This window comes from Grampus griseus (genome assembly GCF_964374135.1).
Source record: "Grampus griseus genome assembly, chromosome: 3".
NCBI lineage: Eukaryota > Metazoa > Chordata > Mammalia > Artiodactyla > Delphinidae > Grampus > Grampus griseus.
Genome location: NC_139019.1, coordinates 110,278,278 through 110,291,050, shown reverse-complemented (window position 1 = coordinate 110,291,050; position 12,773 = coordinate 110,278,278). Strand labels below are relative to the sequence as shown.

At 51.9% G+C, this 12,773-nt stretch overlaps 1 protein-coding gene across 1 annotated transcript in view; it reads left to right on the top strand.

Annotated features, from left to right (window-relative positions):
• Window positions 1–12,773, top strand: part of FSTL4 (follistatin like 4) — a gene marked incomplete at its 3' end in the record, with an annotated part of 428,849 nt that overhangs the window by 188,043 nt on the left and 228,033 nt on the right. The window contains exon 3 of the mRNA XM_082651059.1: window positions 4,238–4,486. Within this exon, the coding sequence (XP_082507185.1) occupies window positions 4,238–4,486 (249 nt within the window). The remainder of the gene's footprint in view (window positions 1–4,237; window positions 4,487–12,773) is intronic.

The window sequence follows — 12,773 nt, the reverse complement described above, 5'->3', positions numbered from 1 at the left end:
CGGGCTGCAGCTCCCCGGTGGATCTATATCAATGCACAGAGAATAAAGCCTGTAATCTGTGTGTAAGGGGCTGTGTCTGCTGACAGGTGAGCCCCTCATTCCTGGACAAACACCTTCTGTCTGCAGCAGCCGGAGGCCACTGCGATGCCAGACAGGGGTTCACGGCAGGCAGCATTGAGGCCATCAGCGTGCAGGGCGGCCGGTACTCGGGGCTGCACCTGTCGCCTCTCGTCTTCTGCGTCCACGTCCCACTCTTCTTGGCCTTGGGCCCTGCAGAGTGTGCAGCCACCGTAGAGCCAAGCCATCGCCTCACTGTGGCTTTGTGGAGGGGTGGGGCGAGGTAGTGGGCGTCTCAGCCCCAGCCCTTTGCTGGGACACTGAGGCCGGCCGGAGGGGGCCTAGGCAGCACCGCCCACAGAGACCTAGAATGACCTCCGCAGGCTGGGAAAGGGGAGGGGCTCCCCTCAGTAGGCAAGGACAAGTTCTCAGGTGAAATGCTGCCCTGGGCAAACATGCCCAAAGTGGAATTAGCATCCCAAAGAGGAACTCGAAGGGGTTTCCCCTTGTGTGCCACTCAGGACATGATCCCTGAGAGGGGAGAGCTCACTGGTTTACTCTGTGAAGAACCAGTTTCAGAGACTGAGTCAGAGTTTGGGGGCAAAATAACTGAACTGTCTGTGCTCTGTGCTGTGGTCAGAGGTGAGAAACCAAGGAAGGAGGCTTCCTGCTCTGGGTGAAGGAGGAAGGCTTCTCCCTCTGATCCCTCCCCTGGGGTCGGGCGGGCTTGACTCCCCCACGGCTAACTTCCACCACCTGCAGATCCCTGGTCTGTGGCGATCAAATCCAGAATCCTTATTTGAATTGCAGAGGGAGGCTTTAGCACCGACTGGTACAAATGGACTTGTTTCTTCTGCCACCATCACTTTCATGTAACAATTCCCATGTCTGACCATGTCAGGTACATTTAATTAGTGTTGAAAAGCAGCTTATTTGGTGAGATGATCAGTTTCTAACCCGGGTAAATGACTTTCTTTATGACTATAAATTAAGCACATTATATCTTTTTCAGGCATCATGGTCGTCCTCATAAATACTGTAGGCAGTTGCTGGCAGTCTCACTTGGTTACCTTTCCCATTACTGTTTTATCATCGTCCTGGTAGGAGGGGGGAATTCATTCTGTTTTCATAACAAGGAGGAAGTGGTGACAAGGGCCTCATTTAATGAAACATGCTTGGCCGGCGTCTCGGAGGCCGGGGTCGGGACCCCAGGCCGCCCCCATGCACGGCATTCTCCGCTTGTTCAGGGGGCCTACTGGCCACAGACTGGGAAGGGCAGGTGCAGGGCTTTCAAGGTACTTTTGTCTTAATTGCAAATAATTAGGAATCAAATATTTGCCAACAGCCCATTTCCATGTCAGAGAGAACCTGAGTGTTCTTGGCCACTTCGATGAGCACAGGTTGGCACAACTGTTTTCTTAACACTGACCCCTCAGAGCACAGCCTGGGGGAGGCGCTCGGAGCCACACCTGCAGGATGATCAAACCTGGGCGTCGGAAGCGCCACGTGCAGCGCTGGTCCTCAGAGGTGTTGGGTGCAGCCTGGGCACGTGGGCGTCTCAGAGGGGATAGGATCAGGTAGAGAGGATTCTCCCCACGCCCGTCCACAGCTCACTGGCCTTCCTTTGATGCCTGCCCTGGATTAGGTGGTCTCTGAAGGGCCTCGCTGCACTGCCACTCCTGTTTCTAGTCCCCTTTACCCCAGAGGAGGCCCACCTCTACGGACAGTTGCCTCCCCTTCATGCCTCCATCCCTCCAGCTCCCCACGTGGAGGTGGCAAGGGAGGCACACCCCTGAACAGTCACTACATGCGGGGGCCCTTTCCACCTTCCCATCGCAGCTTCTAGCCTGGGGTTAAGCACCGAAACAGGGAGAACAGCTTTGAAAACTATTGTGTTTCTTAAATTCTGAGTGAGGGGCAGGCTCAAGAAAACAAAGGCCCTGCACCCGTGGGGCGTCCTGAGGCCAGAGAGTGGGGCAGACCCTCTCAGGGTCAGGGGGTTCAGAGAGGGGCCCTCGGACTGGAGGTGGCAGCAGGCACCTGGTGGAGGAAGTGGACCCCAAGGGTGCATTGGAGCTGATGTACCAGAGAGAGCCCAGTCTGGGCAGGTAGCACAGCCGGGGCAAAAGCACCAAAGCAGGAACTGAAAGACCACAGGCTCGGAAGGTTGGGCTTTGTTTCTTCAAAATGGGGTGGCTAGTGGGTATCCTTCTCATCCCACAGGGCAGTTTATTAAAATAGTGATACAGTGGCAGCACTTTGTGGGAAAGAAACAAAGGCTGATATTTTTAGAGCTGGTTAGTTTCTTCCAATAGCCTCTGGTGCTCTCCAGGATAACCCATTTTCCAATAACCCAGGAGACTCATACTAATCAAACACACTCCGTGGCAAAGCAGCCATAAGCACCCTGGGTGAAGGGCCTCCGGCCCAGAGCCTCCCACTGCCGAGTGCCTTGGCTCCCCGCCGCCTGTCAGCCTTGACAGGAGGGTGCACGCTGGGGCCGGTGAATGCCACCTAACCTTCGCGGTGACGCGCCAACAGTTAGCCAGGTGGACAAAGGAGATTCCCACGCCCACTTACACTCTGCACTTTTATGCTGCTCAGAGATATTTTGACCTTCTAGTTTATTATGATTCAAGAAAAAGTCAATATTTCTCAGCTTGCCAAGGCTGGAGGAATTTAAATGAGTTATTGAATCAAGCAGTTAATCTACCGATAACTGACTTTTTCTTTTCAAATCTATAATGATGAAAAACAGACTCAACCAAAAACAACGTTTTTTTTTTTTCCTTAAGCATGTTCATCCCATGAGGTAGGACTTGAGGCTGAAAGTTCAGTCTTGATGGCCCAGGCCATTCTGTCTTGCCAATATTTTGAAGAAGATTTAATTAAAACTTGAAAGCAAAAACCTCTGTGGCCATAAAATCTGCATTCATGTTTTAATTATTTGCGTCTTGATAGCCCTTTATAATTCTCAAGTTGCTGTCTGTTGCCATTAATGCCACGTGGCAATCATCCAGTTTTCTGGACTCTTCGGAGGAGTGTCACGTTGGTGGTAGATGCTTATTTGGCCCTCCATGTAAGTGTACCTTTTCAGCAATAAGCCACTCTACCAGCTGTCCTGCTGCTTTGCTGTGTGAGCTCTAGACACCACGGCCTGAGCTCACTATGGGCTTGTGTTGGGTGCAGGAGACACACGACAACATGGCAAGTGTGAGACCCGAAGGAACACAGCAGCTGCTGTTTCCATGGTCTCAGCCTTCTTGCCCGTGGCTGCAGGCTGCAGGATTGTGCTAGAAAGGACTGAGCAGTGGACAAAGGCTGCTGGTGCCACCACTGCTGTTGTGTCCTAGAGAACTGTATTCTCCTCAGAGGAATAGGTCAACTTTTGGCCTCCCTGCCTTGGCTGCCCCCCGATCCTGAAACTTAAGAGTACCATTTTCGGGCTTCCCTGGTGGCGCAGTGGTTGAGAGTCCGCCTGCCGATGCAGGGGACACGGGTTCGTGCCCCGGTCCGGGAGGATCCCGTGTGCCGCGGAGCGGTTGGGCCCAGGAGCTATGGCCGCTGAGCCTGTGTGTCCGGAGCCTGTGCTCCACAACGGGAGAGGCCCCAACAGTGAGAGGCCCGCGTACCGCAAAAAAAAAAAAAAAAAAAAGAAGAGTACCATTTTCTCCTTACTCCCTAGACCCCACCACGGCTCCCCAGTCCCTAACATATCAGACCAAAACGCCTCTGCTTGGCTGTCTGAGTCTATAAGGCAGAACCGCGCCTTGCTACCCTTATCCCCCCACCCCACACCGTCTCCTCCCAGAGACAGGCAAGTGCTCCCTGCACTGTGGTTACGGGAGCCTTGGCTCAAGCCCTCTGTCCCTTGGAAAGCCCTCCTCCGCTCAGTCAGCAGGGTCCATCGGTACTTTGCCAGCTCCGTGTGGCCCTCTGTTTACTCCTCCCTTCCAGGATGGGCAGGGGTTGTGTCTGAGATGTTTGGCGAGAGCCAGCCAAAAAACCTGGGTTCTACACAGCAGGGCACTGCTTGTAGCACCCCCGCCAGAGGGGCAGGGGCTCCATGGGGCGCCCGAGCCCCCAGGCCTGAGCTTCACAGCCTCTGCTCACCACAGCCTGAAAGAGCCACACACCCCCGCGTGCTCACGGCTGACCTTCTGTGTTTGTGTGCCGGCAGGGCTTTCCGGCCACCGTGGGCTGCCGGCCTCCTGCAGGAAGAAGTTTTGCAGCCACGGGAGCAGGTGCGCGCTCAGCAGGGAGACGGGGGAGCCCGAGTGCCGGTGCCTGGAGGCCTGCAGTCCCAGCTACGTGCCCGTGTGTGGCTCCGACGGGAGGGTTTACGAAAACCACTGTGAGCTCCACCGTGCTGCTTGCCTGCTGGGGAAGAAGATTGTCATCGTCCACAGCAAGGACTGTTTCCTTAAAGGTAGGAAGACGGCTCCCTGCTTCTATGCTCGTAGGTTGTGTCATGGATTTGCTAATGCCTTTCTGACAAATGACCTGGGTGCTGCGTCTTACAGGTTAAATGTGTTTTTAAAAAAAGAGAAAGAGGAAAGAGTCTTAACAACATAGCAGCAGCATTATTTCAGAGATGCATGTTCATTTGTGTCCACCTCCAGAGGCCCTTGCCCTTAGAGGAAGGCCCTGGGAGACCAGAAGCCAGGGAGGCCCACTAAGCCCTGGGCTGGTGCAGAGCATGTGTCCAGTAGGAACCAGGCTGAAAGGCACCGCCCAGGTCTCTTGCACAGGGTAGGCACTGCCCAGGTCTCTTGCGTAGGGTGGGCCCTGCCAGGTGGCGGCAGAGAGCACGTTGGCCCCTCCGGACAGTGTCTCGTGAATCAGGAGACCATGCTGTGTGTAGAATGTGGCCGGATGGACCCCGCGGTCCAGTGGTTCCCAGTATGGTGGGCACTCCAGCTCTGGCCTAGAGCGGTCACCTGGCCTGTCCAGAACACCTCTGAGTAAGATGAGGAAGGCCCTGCAAGAAGGTGTCCGTGGAGTTGGGGCCAAAGGGTTCATGCCCTCTGCTGGGCTTGAGTGAGAGGGGCAGTGCCAGCTCCCAGTGGATGATAAGAGCCTCAAGGGCAGAGCCCGTGGCTCTTGGGGCACGAATATAGTCTCAGCACGTGGCTCAGGGCCTTGCACCAAGACGTCAACAACTCACAGACGCTCAAGCATATGAGAGCTAGACCGCAAATTCCCGTGTTCACGTGGCCCCAATGAATGGTGCATGCCACAGCCTGTAGGAATATTGGTGATGCTGAACCCAAATGGCCGCACGTGAATAAATCAGACGATGTGAGACGGGAGAAGCAGCACTTGGGCAGGTGGGAACAGGCCCAATGGCCCGAGCCGGGGGATGCTGGAGGTGGGGAGCCCAGCTGCATGAGGTCCGAGACGTGCTGTGGGGCAGGGCCGGGAGGGGAGGAGAAAGCCTGGATGGAGCCCCGCTGCAGAGTGCTGGTGACACTGACAGAAAAGGGCTTCTGTGTGGTCACAGCTGGGAGCCTGGGTGCCCAGAGGGAAGGGCAGAGCTGTGGTCTCACTTGCACAGGCGCCAGGACCATGTGGCAGGAGGATTCACAGTGGAGGAGTCCAGGTCTGTGGGCCTTCTGCACCCTGAGAAAGGGCAGCTTTCCCACCTCGTCCACGGGCCCTGGCAGTGGGGTCCTGGAGCAGGCGGGTCTCCAGAAAGCTGAGTTTATCTTGTGATGGGAAGTCTTGGACCCTTTCATGGCCATGCTTATGACACGAATGCTGACGTGCTTTAGAAATCGTGAGGCCCAATGTGGAATCAAGACAAAATGAGCCCAGGAAATATGTCCAAGGCCTGGAAGCCCTGCCCAGCCCAGGCCTGCCGATGCCTCAGCAGCCGTGAGCACTAAAACACTTGACCACTTGCTCCATCCAGCCTTATTGGCCATGTTGAATTTTATAGACTGATGTTCCATTCTCCGGTTTCCAGTATCCCCCAACTTGCATCTTTCTAAAGGTTTTTATTTCTGCATCAGAGTGTGCATAGCCTCCCTCACCATCGGTTATTCAAACAGCATTTCTTATGTCCCGTGAGGGAAAATCACCCACCACAAAACCTGCCATGGTGAGGGATGCTGGGGGAGAGCTGGAGAGCGTGCGGGAGGGGCAGGCAGATTAGGTCTTGCCTCTGCTTCGTGCTGATTGAATTTATTCACCAAATCCTTCTGATTCGTTGGGTTTTTCACCGATTTTGTGAATTCCCACCCACTTGAGTGGCAGACAGAGCCGCTCTGCAAAAGATCCCTTTTCGGTGGAAAGGGGTACCTACAAAGTCCCAGAGGGACCTGGGGTTGCAGCCCAGTTCTGTGACCTTGGGTGCATGACTCCGCCTCTCTGGGCCTTTTCCTCAGCTGTAAAAAGGGGCTGTTGGCAGTTCCCACCTGCTCCGTGGAGAAAAGTAAAGGAGATGCAACACAGAGACCACTTAGCGTGGGCCGGGTGTGTTACACGTGTCGGGTATTAATGACACCTGTTGTCATCATTTATCTAATTCAGTGTGGCCTCAGGCCTGGAGCAGAGAGGTGCACAAGCTGTGAGGGGAATGCAGAGGCAGGAACAAGGGCTCTGACAAGCAGGTCTTTGGCTCGGATGGCTTGCTGGTAGATGGAGAGTGGGAGAGGAACGTGCTGAGAGTCAGGCCCTCAGGCTATCCTGGAGATGCCCACCTGGGGCTAGGGCTCTCCCGTCTGCAGCCCTGGCCCCATGGGTCTGGACCCCATGGAGAAGCCTTCACTGCCTCTGGTTCAGCATCAGCTCCAGTTCCTAGGCAGGAGGCCAGCCAGCCTCTCCTTCTCTAGCATTTCCATAGGGAATGCCCAGCAAGCAGTAGAGATCTGTTCACTGGTCCCAGGGCCTTGGAGGGCACGGAGGCAGCCAGGCCTAGGAGGGTGCTTTGGGAGCGCACTTCTTCACCTTCGCCAGAACCATGGCTCCAACGGGGAGCGGGGCGTAATGGATTGACAGAGGGCTGGGGGGCAGGCAGGATGAGATTCTTGGGAAAAAACCTGGTGGGTATAAAGGACAGCTTCCTTCAGTCCTCACCCCAAGATGGCAGCAGAGTATTTAATGCCATCTTGAGCTCCATTGATGATCCCAAATTTCCAGGGAGTTGTTGATCCAGGAAACTTAAAAACACCTTTTTCCCATGCAAACAAAAATTCTAAAATCATGATGTTTCACTGTCTTTTCCTTCCAGCTTTACAAAGAGAAGTTATGACTTTACTCTCTGGGGCTTTCTCTGCCCCCAGAAGTCACTATATTAGGACCGTCCTTATGGAGTTGGAGCGCCTAGAGCAAGGGGGATGGGGACGTGGTGGTGGGTTCCTAGGCGAGGCCACCGCAATTCAGAGCACTCGCTCTGCCACCAGAGCCCCTGAGCCCTCACTGGGGTGCGGAGGGTGTTCTCAGGGGTACCGCCTGGGGACATGACACTAACCCCTCTGCCAGGGAGGAGACGCAGCATTCGAAGCCCATGTACAAGAAAATTTGTGGTATCACATTCCCGTTGCCATGGCAATGGAATACTGTGTGAATACAGAATGAAATACAACATCATTTAGGGATCATTAGCTGGTGAGAAAATCAAAACTGAACTCAGCAGCCTTGCTTCAGCGGGTGTTGGCAGCTTCCATACCAGCAGTCCTGACTTCCCAAACAGGGTCTCACTCGCTGAAAGTCAGGGGGACAAGGGAGGTGGGATACTGTCTCTCCTTCTCCTTGGGGCAAAATTAGAGCCACATTTGTCCTCGGTACCAAATATCACCAGTGAACACCAAGATAGTAGGTGGATTTCTCTGTACCTTTAACTTCTTCTAGAGTTTGTGTCTTAAAAGTTATCTTGTGACATGGCATTCCTATTTGTATACTAGCTGGCACTTTTAAAATGATTTTTCTGACTCAGTTCTGAATTCACGCTTTATCTCCTACACTGTTGGAGAAGACAGGCTTGCCACTCAGCTATCACTCACCACTCCTGGCTTGTATTATCCCAGATGATAGTGTCATTGTTGGGCAGTTTTCCCAACAAACCATGAAATTTTGGAAGAAAGAAGCCTGTTAGGGTTTCAGTTCTAAACAGACCATTAAGCTTCCTTATCCTGCATGGAATTTGTAGGTACGCTTTGGTTCCCAGGCTTATGAAATCAGAGAAAATAGTTGCCGCTTTTTATTTTAAAAATTAAACATGCTATAGGCTCACTAATAAACCTTTTCTTCTTAAGTGTTACTAAACACAGGAATAAAAACCCAAACATCTGTTACAAGTTAGCAGAGCAGATAGATCTTGCTGCCAAAGACTTCTTTTGGGTATTTAGTTGTTGTTGTTACTTCACATCTTACTGCTTTAGAAACATAAATTGAGTCCCATGCCTCCAGGGCATTCCCACACTTCGGCAAGTCTCCTCTGCCCTGCCAGGGAGAGCTACTCACATTCCCAGCTGTATCGGCCCAGCCCCAGAGACTCAGCGTCCCACGGTGTGGGAGCAGCGGGCGCAGGGCCGTGTTGGTGGTGGCAGGCATCCTAGGGGATTTGGCTTCACGCTGCTGGAGCGGTCCCTACAGCAGGAAGGTGCTGGGGCCTGCGGAGAGGCCCATGCTGAGGGAGCAGGTGGCACAGGACCAAAGGCACCGGCTTTAGGTCAGCCGTGGGGCCGTTCCACACCGCCTTGGAGAAGACACATAAGCTCTGTCTCACTCACTGCGTCTGTAAGATGGGAATGATGATAGCGCCTACCTCATGGTGTCGTGAGCGTAAAATGAGCAGTGCCAGTCACATCATGAGCGCTCTTCTCTAAGCAGTATCACAGCACTCCAGAGGACGGTGTTGTCATTGCAGACATTAGGGCACGGTCGAGAGGCAGACGCAGGAGGCTGTAAGAACCCTGCCCGCATGTGACCACGCTGGATATGGGCTTAGAGGTCAGGCGTGTGGATGTTCTGTGAACAAGGGGAGAAAAGAACATTTGTCCTCCACGTGTATTTAACGAATGACTGGAATTTGACCTCCAAATGATCAAACTTCTATCAGCTTCTCCAACTACCTTGGTTTTTTTTTTTTTAATTAGAGTAAAACCGTTTTACAATGTTGTGTTAGTTTCTGCTGTACAAGGAAGTAAACCAGCTGTATGCACACCTACATCCCCTCCCTCTTCGACCTCCCTCGCCCACTTTACCCCCCATCTAGGTCATCCCAGAGCGCCGGGCTGAGCTCCCTGAGCTATACAGCAGGTTCTCAGTAGCTTTCTATTTTACACATGGTAGTGTATTTATGTCAAACCTAATCTCCCAGTTCATCCCGCCCTCCCCTCCCCTTCCCCACCCACCCCGTGTCCACATACCTGTTCTCTACACCTGCATCTCTATTCCTGCCCTATAAGTCGGCCTTGCTTTTTGAAAAGAGATGCAGTGAGTCATCCAAGTTCACCCCGTGAGCTAGTAGAGATGGAAGAGAAGAACCAACAGCTCTTGATTCCAGGTCTAGAGGAAGTTTTTGGAATGCCTGAAAGGCCCTCAGGAACTGTCAGTTGAGCCTGAGGGAGGGATTGGTCCACCAGAGGATGAGAAGGGGAATGTCTGGGGAGGGAGCTGGAGAAGAGACATTTGAGGTGAATCTTGAAAGGTGAGTGAGGGCATCCTAGGGTGCGGACGGGACAGAGCAGGTGATTCAGATGCAGGTCCTGGGTGCGGGGGGGGGTGGTGGGTGGGGGATGGTGACGGAGACTACAAGTGAATGCAGACAAGTGGGTAAGAGTGAGGCCTGTGTGCCAACCTAGGTAATTTGAACTCAAGCTGACTGAGTGTCAGATAAGATAGTCCAGCTTTCCCGTTTCCCAGATGGGAACCCGGAGGCCCGGAGAGGACGAGTACCTGCCCCAAGTTCCACAGGCTCTGTCGCTACAGCCCACCCTTCATAATCACCCCCAGCTTCAGGGCTCTTTTTAATTCGGTCCCAGCAAGTCATGTTCACAGCAGATGCGACTGCTTTATCCTTTGCCCCCAGGAGAATTTGTGGAGGGAGGACTCAGGAGCCATGGTCAGTGGGAAAGGCCTCTGCTGCTGGGCTGGGCCTCCCTGCTATGCAGGTCAGCAAGAGGCCCAACTGGGAGCTTCTCCGGGAGAGCTGGCTCAGTCACCCCGAACCCACAGGGCCTCTGCACACCAGAGCGCCAGACCACTTCCTCTCCCCTAAGGAAGGAGTGGGAAACTCAGCATCTCCCAGAGCTGCCAGAGGAGGCTGGAGACGAAGCCTCAGAGCCTCTGGGGCATGCCCACTGTTAGCTTGCTCTGGCCTCTGGGCATTGGCCTCTACTTTCTCTCCAGCCCCCCTACCTGTTTCCAGTTTCTTCCAATTGCCCTTCAACTCCTGGTCCCACCTGCATTCTGTCCAAAGGCCGCTGCTGCTTCCCCAGCCCTTGCAAAGGAATCTCTCTGTACCCTTCCTGTCCTTCACTTTGAGCTCCACACAGGGGGATGTGGCCATTTGCCACCAAGCTGTCTCTCTTCAGAGATATTGGTGTGTTTTTTTTAATTTTATTGAAGTTTAGTTGATTTACAATGTTATGTGTACAGCAAAGTGACTCAGTTATACATCTGTATATTCTTTTTCATATTCTTTTCCATTATGGTTTATCAGAGGATATTTAATATAGTTCCCAGTGCTATACAGTAGGACCTTGTTGTTCATCCATCATGTATATACTAGTTTGCATCTGCTAATCCAAACTCCCAGTCCTTCCCTCCCCTACCCCCAGGCCCCTTTGCAACCACAAGTCTGTTCTCTATATTTGTGGATCTGTTTCTGTTTCATAGATACTCATTTGTGTAGTATTTTAGATTCCACATATAAGTGAAATATGGTATTTGTCTTTCTCTTTCTGACTTACTTCACTTAGTATGATGATCTCTAGTTGCATCCATGTTGCTGCAAATGGCATTATTTCATTCCTTTTTATGGCTGAGTAGTATTCCATTGTAGATATGTACCACATCTTCTTTATACATTCACCTGTCAATGGACATTTTGGTTGTTTCCATGTCTTGGCTATTGTAAATAGTGCTGCTATGAACATAGGGGTGCATGTATCTTTTTGAATTATAGTTTTGCCTGGATACATGCCCAGGAATGGGATTGCTGGATCATATGACAATTCTATTTTCAGTTTTTGAGGAACCTCCGTACTGTTCTCCATAGTGGCTACACCAATTTACATTCCCACCAACAGTGCAGGAGGGTTCCCTTTTCTCCACACCCTCTCCAGCATTTGTTATTTGTAGGCTTTTTAATGACGGCCATTCTGACTTGTGTGAGGTGGTACCTCACTGTAGTTTTGATTTGCATTTCTCTAATAATTAGAGATGATGAGCATCTTTTAATGTGCCTATTGAATATCTATATGTCTTTTTTGGAGAAATGACTATTTAGGTCTTCTGCCCATTTTTCAATTGGGTTGTTTGTTTTTTCATTATTGAATTGTAGGAGCTGTTTGTATACTTTGGAAATTAAACCCTTGTCGGTCGCATCATTTGCAAATATTTCCTCCCAGTCCATAGGTTGTCTTTTCATTTTGTTTATGGTTTCCTTTGCTGTGCAAAAGCTTATAAGTTTGATTAGGTCCCATTTGTTTATTTTTGTTTTTATTTCTATTGCCTTGGGAGACTGACCAAAGAAAACATTGATGCAGTTTATGTCAGAGAATGTTTTGCCTGTGTTCTCTTCTAGGAGCTTTATGGTGTCATGTCTTATATTTCAGTCTTTAAGCCATTTTGAGTTTATTTTTATATATGATGTGAGGGTGTGTTCTAGCTTCATTGATTTACAAGCAGCTGTCCAGCCTTCCCAACACCACTTGCTGAAGAGATAGACATTGTTGAATGTCCACTGGGTGCCAAGGCTGTGCAGGACCTGAGGATACCAGTATGATCAGGATGCCAGGCCTGACATCATGGAATTAACAGCCAAAAGAAGGTTGGGGTCTAGTCCCCAGTACCCCCACTGTCTGGGCCACTGTGTGGGGCTGCTGTAGCCAGAGACACCCCAAGATCTCAAGGACCAACGGGAGTCTTCACGGACCGTCTCCTTCTTGCAGCCTCCTCCATAGGTTCTGCCGGCATCAGTCCATCACCAAGAGCCTTCCAGCACAGTGGCCCTCGGGTCGCAGTCATCCCATTTATAGTATCTGCTTCCAGGATCAAGAAACATGACTTAAACATGTGTCCCCTCTGGGTATTTCCTCTAGGTTTTATGCAAGACAGTGTCCTGACATGAGCACCCTGCAAGTACACAAGAGTGCTGTCAGTTCAGCACGTGTGGTGTGCTTCACAGAACCACCACACTCTAAATACATTCCAGTAATTAAAAATTGCTAATAAGTTACTGAGCTGAGAAAGTCTCCCACAGCACTGATTTCAGTTATGGAAACAGGTTGCAGTCTCCGAGGCCCCCCACAATGTTCCCTGTTGTTTCCCAGAACGCACTCCCTCTTATTCCAGCCCCTCCTTCTCTGTGTCCACTGACAGGCTCACACTCTTTCACCCTACAGCCTAAAGAGCTGGCTTCGTGCCAGCATCCCTCAAGGTACCATTTCACCTCTCCCCTCCTTGTCTCCCAGGCACCTGAAGCCTTGCCTGCGCTGGCTGCCTCCACTTTCCCAGCTCCCTGGCGCTCTGCCCACCAAGGCCTG